At 33.6% G+C, this 13,489-nt stretch overlaps 1 protein-coding gene across 50 annotated transcripts in view; it reads left to right on the top strand.

The window, feature by feature from the left end:
- The window catches only part of RIMS1 (regulating synaptic membrane exocytosis 1), a 494,019-nt gene that overhangs the window by 350,663 nt on the left and 129,867 nt on the right, over positions 1–13,489 (top strand). For 31 of the 50 annotated variants that reach the window (XM_023219209.1, XM_023219207.1, XM_023219202.1 and 28 more), the window contains 2 exons: positions 1,087–1,149; positions 6,318–6,407. The exons of 8 other annotated variants lie outside the window; for them this stretch is intronic. In XM_023219209.1, the coding sequence (XP_023074977.1) occupies positions 1,087–1,149; positions 6,318–6,407 (153 nt within the window). Of the gene's footprint in view, positions 1–1,086; positions 1,150–5,339; positions 5,418–5,747; positions 5,862–6,317; positions 6,408–13,489 lie in introns of all 50 variants that reach the window. 11 more of the 50 variants (XM_023219200.1, XM_023219229.1, XM_023219195.1 and 8 more) reach the window with 4 other exon arrangements.

Genomic DNA, 13,489 nt, shown 5'->3' with positions numbered 1-13,489 from the left:
TACTGAGATGGATTCTTATGGGGATATGTACTTAGATTTAATTCTACATTTGTGAACTAATGTTTCATGGAAACAGTTACTATAAGTCTACATTATGAATCTGTTGCTTTGCATGCCCACAGACTTTCTTCTTGAAGTAACCATATACCTGTACATTTAGCCTGATTATAAGCTCAGGATCTGATTTAAGGTTTTATAATACCCACCTTGTTGAATATTCTCTTATGGCTTTTTAAAATGGAGTAACTTTCAGTAGGAGTAGCATCATGATAGTGGTGCTAAATGATTTTTTCACCATGGAGTCAAGGACACAGAACCCAAGTAGAACTTCTTAACCTACCTAATTGCCATCCTACTGTGGAAAGTAGCATTGTGACCTTCAAGAATGGAGTCACAATAGGTACCAGGATGAAGAGCTGCTCTGAGGAATAGAATTCCAGACATCTCAGCTTGAGTTGAATGAGGGCTGTTTTATCAACATTCATTTGGGCCACCATGAGTTTAGGTGAGGAGGGAAAACACAGGGCTACTTGACCAGGACAGTCAATATTGTGAAATTAATTTGGATATAGATAAAGTATTAATTTTAAAATAAAAATTCTAATCAATTATATTGTTAGTTGGGTAATAAGAAACATAATATAGTATTGCATTTTCAGTGGCTATAAAAGCCAAGAAAACTACCACGCTTTAATTTGTTACGAAGATATAAAAATGTTCGGAGTTCCCATTGGTATCGGGCCAAATTTATAGTATTAAAAAAATACTCAGTTGTCTATAATTGGAAACAGATTCCTATATCTTATTTGAGGAATATTTAATTTTGTTTTGTTTTAATATTCTATAAAATCATTTTGAAATATAATGGCAAATCAGCAACAGCTAGGACTTCAATCATAATATTTGTACTTTATTGTTTAAAATTTTTAAATGCTTTCATGTTTATTTTTGTTTAACCTCTCAAGCAAATATGCTAGTGCAGACAATCTGGTTTCTTCCCTTTTCATGTTTTCATTGGCATACCATTGGCATAACCCATGTCTCATAATTTATCTGTTTCACTCACCACCCATCCTGTCTGTGCAGTGAGCTTCTTATGCTGCCCAGAGCAAAACGAGGACGAAGTGCAGAATGCCTACATACTACCAGGTAAATACAGGGATTTGGTAATGGTGATTGTGTGTGATGACTCTCTTTCCATTCTATTCTTCCGTCTCTCCCTTAGTGGTATTATTACAAGCAGGTCAAATAAATTTCCCAAGTATTCCAAATTTGTTTTGTTTTATATTGAGGTTATGGAAGACGTTCCAAATATATTTCAGTTCTGATTCAGGCAGACTACTTTGCTATCTCTACATTCAAAAATCCAGAGACCAATGGGCCTCTCTGGGACTATTTTAATTCTTAAAACTGAGGAACCAGTTTCTGCAATTAAAATTCTGAATGCTCACTGTGAGTGCCCCCAGCCTTCCCATACATATTCCTGTCTAGTCACAAGAGGTCTAATCTGTGTATGGCAGTGTCATTGTTTCATAATTGTGAATTTGCTCTGTTTTAGTCATTTTTTTGTTTCCTTTTAGAATTTATTGTTGTATATATTCTGTTTGTTTTTGATAAAATCTTTAACAGTTCATTTTTAATGGCTGAGCTTCAGCTTCTTTCCTGATGAAAAATGAAGACGTTCAACCTGATCTTAACTATCCTAGCCCACTAGTTGTCAGAAATGCTGCAGTACAAACTTTCCCACAAAGTCATATAACAATATGAATACCTCTTTAGAAGCGACAAAATATATACTTTTTGCTTCTAAATTGGAACTTAGAGCCTGATGCTTTATGTTAATCTCATTACATCTTTAATTTCATATCCAAAGTACAACTTCTTACAGATTACTCATGGAGCATATTCTATGAATACTTAATGTATATTTGAAATGAATATAGAAGTTAAGGAAGTAGTAAGTCAGTGAAACAAACTTAACACATAATAACCAAACTCAAATATTTTAGCCAATGAAAAGTAAGAGGAAAGAGAAGGAAAGAGGTATAACCGCAGTACTTGCGATGCAAAGACGAATGCATGATTTATGATGTCTGTGTGTAATACGTAGTTCTGCCCAATATTGCAAACAAAATTGGGCTATTAAAATTTGTTTGAACTTTTTACAGTCTAAAATTATACTACTGATAACTGCTGCCATGTTTGCTTGAAGTGCCACAGGAAAAAATCGAGGAAATTATTAGTTCTGTTTGCTGAGAAAAAAATGTAAAATCATGCATATTCTAAAAACCTACTGAAAGTCAAAGCATAAACTATCCACATTTATTTTGACTTGTTCTTCTTAACAATTTCATAATAAGAATGCTTTATTTACTAATTCTGAAAGTTTTCTCACAGTCCTGTTGATGTGACTAAAGCTGCAAAAGAAATGCACACAAAACAAACACACAAAAAAATTACATTTTAAGCTACCTAGTATGTGCCTGGCACTCAGTGTGTGAATATTTCTAGGATACTCACACCAGTAGTCTAAATAAAATAACTAAAGGTGTTTTTTCTTTCCCTTATTTTGTACTTGTAAAATATTATATACTTATATAATATTATATAATAGCTGCATCATTTTATACAATCTTATCCTTAAGATTGGTACTTTGCTAATAATTCTGAGCTCTGCAAGTCCTATTTAATAGACTCTGTATGTTGACTTTGCATTTCCTGATTTAAGCAAATAATCATATTTGAATGTATACAATTTAAAAATAGATGAGTATTCAGTGAGGCAGATCACGTCCTGTAGACAGGTACTACAACAATAAGATAGGAAGCGGAAGCTGAGCTAGCGAAATATGTCGGAGCAAAACGTATGTCACCAGTGTCTTTTCTCCTTCCTGTCTTTCATTCTGTAATGTGTAATGCTCAAAGTATGGAGATAGAGACAATATGAGTTCAAAAATATGTGCGTGTATGTATATATAATCTCTTCTAGGTTTATATTCATGTATTTATAAAAACATTTAATTTATATCTGAATAAAAACGAATGTCAAAATGTGTAAATATAAATAACCACAGCTTTATATGGATATATCAATAATATAATTTGGTTTCATATAAACTATGGACATTTATTATTTATATAACTATCCATGGCTAAAATCTAAAGCTTTCAAAATACATCATACCATGTTCACTTAGGACTTTTAAAAATAAAATCTGAGGATTTACTAGTCTCCAGTAAACATAGGGAAAATAACACTTATTTATTAACAAGCACAGTGTTAAATATTTAATATACTTTATGTCAATTTCCTGACAGTAATTATATGTTATGAATATTATTATCCTGATTTTAGAGATGAGGAAAAAAGCTAAGAAAGTTTATTTGACGACTAATAGAGCAAGAATTCAAAATCAGATCTATTTGATATCTTCTGCTTAACTAGTTTTTCCAAAAATATGGAAACTTGTCCTATGAGATGTTTCACCAATAAAAGCTTTTGTGAGTCAAATACATTTTGGAAATTTTGCAAATGAAAGTGTCTACCTTGAAATTTAATACACACGGCATATTAAAGTCATGTTCTAAAGAAATCTGTATGTTTAATTTCTTTTCTCCCAAATTATTTAATTGTCCAACCTTTTTTTAGTAAAATGTGTCTTGAGGAAGTGGTAGTATAGAGAAAATGCTGTAGTTGCCTTACTGTATCCTACTGTGTCCTAAATATTGTATACGTGTTATCACACACCCCTGTTAAGTGGATGTTATTTCTCACATTTTGTGGATGTAGAAACAGGCTTGGAGACTTAATCGAACTATCCAGGTCACAGCCAATAAGTGGCAAAGCCAAGACAGGAACTTGAACATCCAGACTATAAATTTTGTGCTGTTTTCTAGCTGTTTCCCATTCCTTGTTGGTCCCATTCTTGAAAAAAAAAAAAAAAAATCACTTATTAAGCAATGCTTAGAAAAGTTTTATAGCAACTTATTACTAAAGATATCTGCCTGAGGTTAGGAGTTGAAAAGAAGACTCCACTGTCTAGAAAGGAGACTAAATCCTTAGTTTCAGTAAAATTTGTCCTCAACTTGTACTTAATAAGGAGGAAGCTGCAGCGGGCAGATCACTTGAGGTCAGGAGTTTGAGACCAGCCTGGCCAACATGATGAAACCCATCTCTACTAAAAAAAAGAAAACAAAACCAAAAACACAAAAGTTAAGTGGGCATGGTGGCAGGCGCTTGTAATCCCAGCTATTTGGGAGTCTGAGAGAGGAGATTTGCTTGAACCCAGGAGGCAGAGGTTGCAGTGAGCCAAGATCACACCATTGCACTCCAGCCTAGACAACAAGAGTGAGACTCTGTCTCAAAAAAAGAAAAGAAAAGAAAGTGGTTGTTTTAGTTCATTTTTTAACTGAAGCTTTATGGGATTTCCTTTGATTTGATCATTAATATAATAAACATGATTAAACCAGTGAGGTATTTGATGTTTAGGAAATCTTTGATAAATGTTTATTCCCTTCCCTCTTGGTTGTGCTTTACTGCTAGCTGAAGTAGATGATAGATTTTCATAATTAGTAATTAAATTTATAGAACGTTATTAAATTATCAAAAACTATATGGCTTGAACTAGTTTGTCCTTCATGGCATAGACAGTCCAGAAACCCTCACAGATTTTAAAGGAATCAGGTGCTGTTAGGTCAATTTTCTGCCAATTCAAAATCCGTATTCTGGTTTGCATCTAATGCCTACCTTACCATACTTCCAAAGGTAAATTTCCTGTGGTTGGGTCTGGATCCAGACAGAAGCTGATAAGTAGAAAGAACTTGCTCCTCTGCAATCACTTATTGGCTTTTTGCTGTTTTCTTTTTTTGCTGCTGTCTGGTACTATAACCAGCTGTGTCCCTGGAATGCTAGTCAACACTTTGTTTTATTTTAGAACATTAACTCTTTTTGTCATGTTGTAATTCCAAAATTATATAAATTAGTTGATTTTTACTTTTAGCCATGAGTTGTTTACTTCCATAGAAGTAGGCATAATATTAAATCAGAGATTAAGTAGCACATTTAACTGTTGATCAATAATTCCTAGAGTTTGGTCAGCAGGCATTTTTCTAATTCAGATAATTAAATAATGAGTATTTTATGCAGTCAGGTGTCTATGATTTCATATTTTAATAATTGTAGTCTTCCCTTCAAATAGTTATTGTGGTTCTTTTGAGAAAAAAATGACAAAAGATTAATCTATATAGCTTTATAGGCCTCCAACTTTCTGAATATCTTAATAAAATTGGTTTCATATATATTTTTCTGTTTCCTGCGTTTTTGTGTTGCTACGTTCCAGACATCTTGTTAGGCACTATAAAACATTACCTCCCAAGATGCCTTTATTACAGAGCAGTTCTCACTGGAATATTTACAGGTAAGAGCCATAACAGTGAGTCCCGCCCAGTTATAAAGTAATTCCTAATCCCTTGCCTACTAAAAATAGAAAATTCACATTCTAATAAAACATTAAATAGAAAATATTTACATTCTAATAAAATATTCTTTTGAAATAATTATACAGTGAGAAACATTAAATTAATGATATCTAAAATCATTTTAACTATAAAACTTACTACTAGAATAATTCTCTAAATGAAATTACTAACTCAAATGTCAGAAGTCTAGTTGCTTTGTCATTTGTATATTGTACTTGTTGATTTTAATTATACTTTATTTTATTTTTGTATAATTTTAATTTGTGAAGCTCAGTTCTGCCTGCACATACTAAGACCAAATCAGTGACTAGACAGGACATTTCCCTTCATCATGAATGCTTTAACTCAAGAGTATTGAGATTTACTGATGAAATACTGGTTAGGTAAGAACATATGGAAGTGGTATCTTCCATTTCCCTTGTCTATTGTTGTGAACCAAAAAAGTTGAGTTGTAAAATTATTTCTCCTCTGATGTCCTTCATTTTGTTTTGGTGTGGCATCTGTTCTTGGTAATGAAATTCTAGGCATTTTGTTTTATTGCTTTCTGTATCCAGTTTTTTTCATAAGTAGGTGTGATTTAGTCTCATTTTTCAGTCTGAGACACTTCTAAAAATTATGCAAAGCAATTTAAGCATAATCTTTGTTTAGCTTCATTTTCTAAACAAAATTTTACACTGTCATTCTGTCAACTCTCTCACACCCTTATGAACTGAATCCCAGTGATTCTACATTTTGTGTAAAGGGGACATTATTTTATGCTTTACTCTCTAACATGGTCTTCCTTTCTTTGTTTTCTCTGTCTTTCTCTTCTACCACTGGATGCAATGCACTGGCACTAGTGAACTGCAGCCCTTTCTTGACAGGGCTAGGAGTGCTAGTACCAACTGCTTGAGACCAGATACTAGTTTGCATTCACCAGAACGAGAAAGGTATAAAATAAAGACTTTCTTAATTTCTTATCATTTGTACTAGTGATTTTTTTTCAATCACTTTGTTTTGTTTCATGACAGCCTCACAGGTTTACTCATTCATGTTCACTTTGCTAATTGTCTACATTTCCCCCTCCCTTATTATACATGTCTATGTAGAGATATGCGTATGTGGATAAACCCAAGGGTACACATACACATATTTCTATGAATGTTGTTGCAAATGGTGTGATGTAATTTGTAACTGCTTCTGGCTGCTGCTTTTCCCCTTTTGTTGCTGTTCAGTCGTTTTATTGACTATTCAGGAAGCCTTCAGTATGCTGATAATGTTATAGGGTCCAGTGAATTATCCGAAGGGGAGGATCACTTTCCTTTTGGTACCACTGATAAATAGTATTTATAGGTTTAACAACAATCTTCTGTAAACTCATAACAGGAATTCTTTTTAAATAGAATACTTCCTTTGTATATCTACATTCATTTTTAATCAATCTACTCTTCGATATAATGTTTTACGTTAAATTATACTTTGACAACAAAAATAATGTTATAGATTACCTGATGCCTAACAAAAAGAAATACATATATACGTACACAGACAATTTTGCTTAAAACTTTAATGAATTCTGATTTCAATTCAAATATATTCATTGATGATGTGTTATACTGTCTCTTAGCTGTAAGCATCTAACTTTTCCATTGTGATGGAACTATTTTAATAGACTTAGTTATAATTGATAGTCTTGTTTATAATTGCTATCTCTTTTTAATTAGAGGTCATTCAGAAGACATTTGCCTACTATCTCTTTATAAATCCTGAAGAAAAATATTTAGTTGTGCTAATGTAACCCACTTCTCCTTCTTAGTAGGCTACTCAAAGCTTTTCTTTAGGTATCTTTCTAATCTGAGTCTATTCATGTATTCATAAGATATTTATTTCTGGAATTGAACAATAGGTACAGGTGTGTATATACCTTGTTTTAGCATCTTAAGAATTTACTTTTAAATTGTGTATTCTTTTATATTTGTAAAATGTGTAATAGAAAAAGGTGAAATTTAATTTGTCTTGTATCCCTTTTGTGATATAAATTTTAGTTGAAATGACTATAGAGTCTTCTAAAATCATAATTGGAATAGTTTTATCATTCTCTTTAGTCAAATATAACCCCTCCCCCAAATAATTTCAAGAGTAACAAGAAAATTTTAAAATATGTTTAGTTATTATTTTCTTACATGTTTCTGGTTAGTAGTAAAACAAGGATAGAAATTCTCAAGTCAGTGGAATCTTCTGACCATAGCAGCCTGACATTTTCAATATTATCCATATCAGTGCCATCTGATAGAAACATAACACAAGCTGATACTTTAATATTTCCTAGTCGCCATACTAAAAAGATTAAATTAATTTTAATTTTTTAACTCAGCATATTCGAAAAATAATTTTCACATGTCATTATTATACAAACTGTTAGGTATTTTGCACTCCCTTTTTTCAGCATAATAAGTCATAGATACTAAAGATGGTTTGTACTTACAGCACATCCCACTTTGGACTAATCACATTACCGTGCTCAATGGCTTCATGTGGCATGTGGCTTCTGTACTGGACAGTGCAGGGCTATTCTTATGGTGAACCTATCTAGCATGTGTTCTCTTGTGACACTGAAGCCACAGAGTTTATAAATCTCTGTGTTGGTAAATTTAAAACAGGTCAACCAGTAGATAAATAATCTAGGGTCAGTTGTTGCACAAGTTGTTGTAAAGTCCAAGTGAGTGTATTTACCTTGATTAGAAGAAGAAAAAATATCATTGAAAACATATATTCACTCTACATATTGAATAAAAAGGAATTTTTCATTTAAAAACTCAATGAAACAAGTCTTGGTATTATCAATGATCCTAAGTTTATTGGGATCACTTTGTTGCCAAGAGGAACAGCAATTTTATGTAATGTAAAATAAACAACAATTATTTTATGTAATGTAAAATAAAACTTAGATAAGGTTTCATCAAATAATTACAGAAGCTGTAGATGCTTATTGGTTTGGAGGATAGAGACTACATGTACCCTTTGTGAACATGCCTATAAAGCAGCTTTGAAGCAGAAGATAACAATATCAAGAGTAGTGACTTTGTTATCTTTGGAGAATGCATCTAAAGCCCCCAGACAGTATGCAGAGAGTAGGAGAAGGGAGTCTTAGAGGGTTTTGAGGATACTTAATCTCTCTAATTTACCACAGGGATTATTGTATTAATGCCTAATATGTACAGAGTAGATAAAATGTTAGAGCAAATGTTTTAAAAACTTAATTTTATATTCTTAAGAGATGAACATTATTTCTACAAATTTGTGAACTATATATGGTCAAGCAATTTGATTATTCTAACCCATTTTGATTAACATTCACATGCCTTTATACCAACTTAACTCCTGACCTTTAATACAAGTTTTCTGTTAAGATAAAGGGTGAAATTGTCAAAGCACACCCAGTACTCAATATAATACTTTTCTAATGATTCAGAAGATAAAAGAGCAGCATTCTTTTCCTGAAGGAGTTGAAAACCATCAGATACACCTATCTTTTCTCCCTTGTTACATGGTTTGGCCTATTTTAACAGATGACTTTTGAATAATGCATGTAAAAAGCAGTTTGGAAAGGAAACCGTTTTAGTTTAGGAGCACCTCCATTTCATGTTCTGTTGATTACACAAATCAAAAACATACTTATGGGTTACCATAATTCAGTGAATTATTCCAATTCAGTTATACTTCTTAAATCAATATATTTGAGGTTTATTTGTGATAAGAAATAATTTATCATTTATATCTTCCCATTTCCCTTGCTTCCCGGGATTGGCAAGGAGTGAGTTACAGGCCTGCTATTAACCTTCGTTTTTCTAGGTTTTCAAACAAATTACTACTTACACGTTCAGAAGCAATGATTTTTAGAGCCACTAGAGAAAACTTACTTTTCTTGGATGGTTTGTCTTCTTCTTGACCTTTCAGAGCAATCATATCCTTGATGAAGGCTTATGAAAAGGTAGTTTATACTTACTGCCTGCATTTTTTACCTTCCAGTAATTCCTGCAATCTGACGTCTACTCATTCCTAGTGCTCTGTAGCTGTGCTGAAATTCTTCTGTGGTTTACATTGGCTCCCTAGTTGTTCGGCAGCATCTTGCAACATTTTACGTTGCCCACCCTGTCACTTGAATCTCTCCTCCATTAAGTACCTCTACAGATTTTCTTAAACCTCTGTTATGATGTCTCCTTTGAAGGCTTGTCTTACTCCCCTCTGCCATAAAGATAGATATTTCCCTAGCTCCACCTCCAGTTTTCCTCTTTTGCCCTACCCATACTGTCCTGTTCCTTAAATTTTATTTCTATAGAAGGTTCCCACTCCAATATATGTGAAGACAACCCTCCACTCTGATTGACCAGGCCTAAATTTCTAAATGGTGATGTCTAAATCAACTTCATTATCCCCACTTCAGTCCCTTTACAGCAAAATCAGCAAAATGCTTCCTCTTTCTTTTTTTTTTTTTTTTTTTTTTTGAGATGGAGTCTCGCTCTGTCGCCTAGGCTGGAGTGCAGTGGCCGGATCTCAGCTCACTGCAAGCTCCACCTCCGGGGTTTACGCCATTCTCCTGCCTCAGCCTCCCGAGTAGCTGGGACTACAGGCGCCCGCCACCTCGCCCGGCCAGTTTTTTTGTATTTTTTTTTAGTAGAGACGGGGTTTCACCGTGTTAGCCAGGATGGTCTCGATCTCCTGACCTCGTGATCCGCCCGTCTCGGCCTCCCAAAGTGCTGGGATTACAGGCTTGAGCCACCGCGCCCGGCCAATGCTTCCTCTTTCTAAATGTTCCTCTCATTTTATGGTTTTGACATACAACCAGCCACATAATCTGGAACTACTTCTCTTCCTGCTTCGTCATAAATTCAGTCACAGTAAATTCAATCAATTCCTTTGGAACAGGTCCCTCACCTTGAATATATTGATAGATAGCCCTTCTCCAATTCCAGTGACACTCCTGCTCCCATTAATTTTCTTAAGTTCTAATAGTCTTTGTTAACTTATATCTCATTTGCTTTCTATTAAAATTAAAATATTATTCTTTGTGGTCTGCCTAAATATTCTGCTCATTGTTCAAAAATATAGGTTAAATACCATATCTTTGTAAAACCCTTCTTAACCTCCTCCCCTGTTCTCAGTCCCCGCATCAACATGCATGCATACTTCCCTTTCTTTTGCCAGTCAGAATTATTTACTACCTTTTCTGGGCCCACCTAATTTTATATACTGCTATTAAAATACATTGTATTTTACTTAGTACTGTAGTATGTTTGTGTCTTCTACTATATGGTGCTGTTCTTCCACGATATCACCATATAGTGGAAGAAACACACACTAGGCTTAAGGAAAAGGAAGTTCTTGGCTAAAAATCAACAGCTATACATTGAATTGAAATAGATATCATAGGTCTTGTTTCAGAGTATAACTATCTATTAATTAAAATAAGTTAAATTTAGTTTAAAACAATATGGGGAACAAATCAAGGACTGAAGTGAATAATGAGAACAGACAATAAAAATACATATGTGTATAATCAGTTATCTCATTTGGTTTGGTTTTTAATATTTTCTAATTGAGGGCAGCGATAATATGCTATTTCTCTTTTCCATCTTTAGTGACAACATGATATATTTCTTACTTGGTAAATGTTTCATTTGGGGAGTTTAGGGGCTTCAAAAACACCTTCTACTTTTCACTTCCAATTTGGATTGAGCTGTAAGTTAGACCCAGGTACTAGAAAGATGGGAGATTTAGTTTTCACTATAAGTACTTTGAACAAATTGAAAGCTGGGGCTTTGAGTCTGCAAGATGGCTAATAACTAATCCCAGAATCAGCCAGATTCACTGAGCCACACAAACTTCTGCTACAGGGTCAGGCCTCAGATCTCATCACTGCTTTACGTCTTTTAGTTGTGATGTTTGCAGGCATCATAATTTGGAAAAAGGAATCCAGAAAGGGCTAAGTTTCCTGTGCCCAATTCTTTACCATCGTCACCCATCATATAAGCCACTCTTTCTTCCTTGGGGTGCAATGAGGAAAAGCTTACTTGAATGAATTTCCCTCATAATGGAAACATGAGACTTAAGGGAAAGGAGGTTCCTACCTAAAAATCAATAGTTATATATTGAATTGAAATATGTATCATAGATCTTGTTTCAAAGTATAAGTATTGGACGGGTGCGGTGGCTAACTCCTGTAATCCCAGCACTTTGGGAGGCTGAGGTGGGCGAATCACTAGGTCAGGAGTTTGAGACCAGTCTGACCAACATGGTGAAACCCCGTCTCTACTAAAAATAAGAAAGGAGCCGGGCATGGCAGTATGTGCCTGTAATCCCAGCTACTAGGAAGGGTGAGGCAGGAGAATCGCTTGAACCTAGGGAGCAGAGGTTGCAGTGAGCCGAGATCATGCCACTACACTCCAGCCTGGGTGACAGGGCGAGACTCCATCTCAAGAAAAAAAAAAAAAAAATATATATATATATATGTGTGTGTGTGTGTGTGTGTGTGTGTGTGTATATATATGTACATATATAAGTGAAATTTAGGAGAAAATTTTAAGGACTAAAATGATTAATGAAAACACAATAAAATATATGTGTATAATCAGTTATCTCATTTGGTTTCTAATGTTATAATACCTCATATTTTTAATTTGTGCTATTTATGGAATTAATGATTTATGTTTTTATATACTACCTTTTTTAGATAAGCTTCTTAGCCATGTTCTGCCAAGAGATATGCATCATTAAAAGATGTGTCTGTATGCAAGTATAGGTATTAATAGCACATTTAAACACACATATACATTTGTTTTAAAGTTTATCAATGCCTGGGGGAGAGGGAAGAGCTCCAACATAAGTATCATTTAATTGCTTTCTGAGGCCTATCAATTCTAATCCCTTTATATCAATAGCACTCTTTATTTCTTGGTTAAGGTTCTCATTATTCCTTATCCCCCAAGCCAATAGCCTTATGTCATTATTTACTTAAATATTTACAAATATTTATTTATTCTGTGCTATGCATAATGGATGCAGTTGTCAAAAAAAAAAAAAAAAAAGCCTCACTATTTCCTTCTGCAGGGAGTTCACAGCCTGTTTATTCAGTCCTATAGCCTTCAGAGTGATCTTTCTTCTTTTCTTCTGATCACCGTGAAAGGAGTGGGCTTCCAAGAAATAGATGTTCCTCAATTAATGAATTTAGAATACCTGATACTAAAGTACTAATAATTTCCTAAAGTAACTAAGCAGTGAACTTTTAGGTAGGCTGGTTTGGAAATACAAATCAAGAAAGGACTGGTTTAGTTCAACTTTATGATTAAAATCTCCAACATAGCCTGCCATATTAGCTTGTAAAATGAAAATAGAAACGAAAGTTGAAGCTATGTATATTTCTCAATAACCAGAGTTGGAAAGAGAGATAAAGATTCTAAGCTTGGTCATTCCTTGTAATAGGAAAAAAATAGAAACAGCACCTATTATAGAAAGCATATAAAATATGCTAGTATATTTAAAACTTAGAAAGATGTGTTATTAAAACTCAAGTGACATCTGTTCTTAGGATGAAAACTTCTATGCAAATTGATCCTGCTCTCGTTGTATCCACTGTATGTGGGAAAAAGCAAACAGATTTATTCTGCTGGCACTACATATCAGCATATTCAGAAGGACTTTAAATGTACAAATATACATGTATTAAGCCAAATATTTGTTTAAAGTTACCTTTTAATCACTTGCATTCACAATTGCTTGTTTCTAAATGTACATCTTTCTCCTTCACAGCTTTCACTGCATGTTTCATAATTAAGTCAATTTTACTTGCTTTTTCTTTACTTTTATGTTTAAATAAGCACAAGGACTGGAATTTTACCCTAGGAAGCAAGGTTACTCATAATTCTGTCAAGTTAATATTATTACTTCACAGAAAAATACTAAGTCTATATTTGTGTTTTCAAATAACACCAAAAGTTTTAATACAATGGAGTATATACTTTAATATAGAAAATGC

Source organism: Piliocolobus tephrosceles, chromosome 5 (genome assembly GCF_002776525.5).
Source record: "Piliocolobus tephrosceles isolate RC106 chromosome 5, ASM277652v3, whole genome shotgun sequence".
Classification (NCBI taxonomy): domain Eukaryota; kingdom Metazoa; phylum Chordata; class Mammalia; order Primates; family Cercopithecidae; genus Piliocolobus; species Piliocolobus tephrosceles.
Note: the sequence above shows the minus strand (reverse complement) of the source record. Positions and strands in the feature narration are given on the sequence as shown.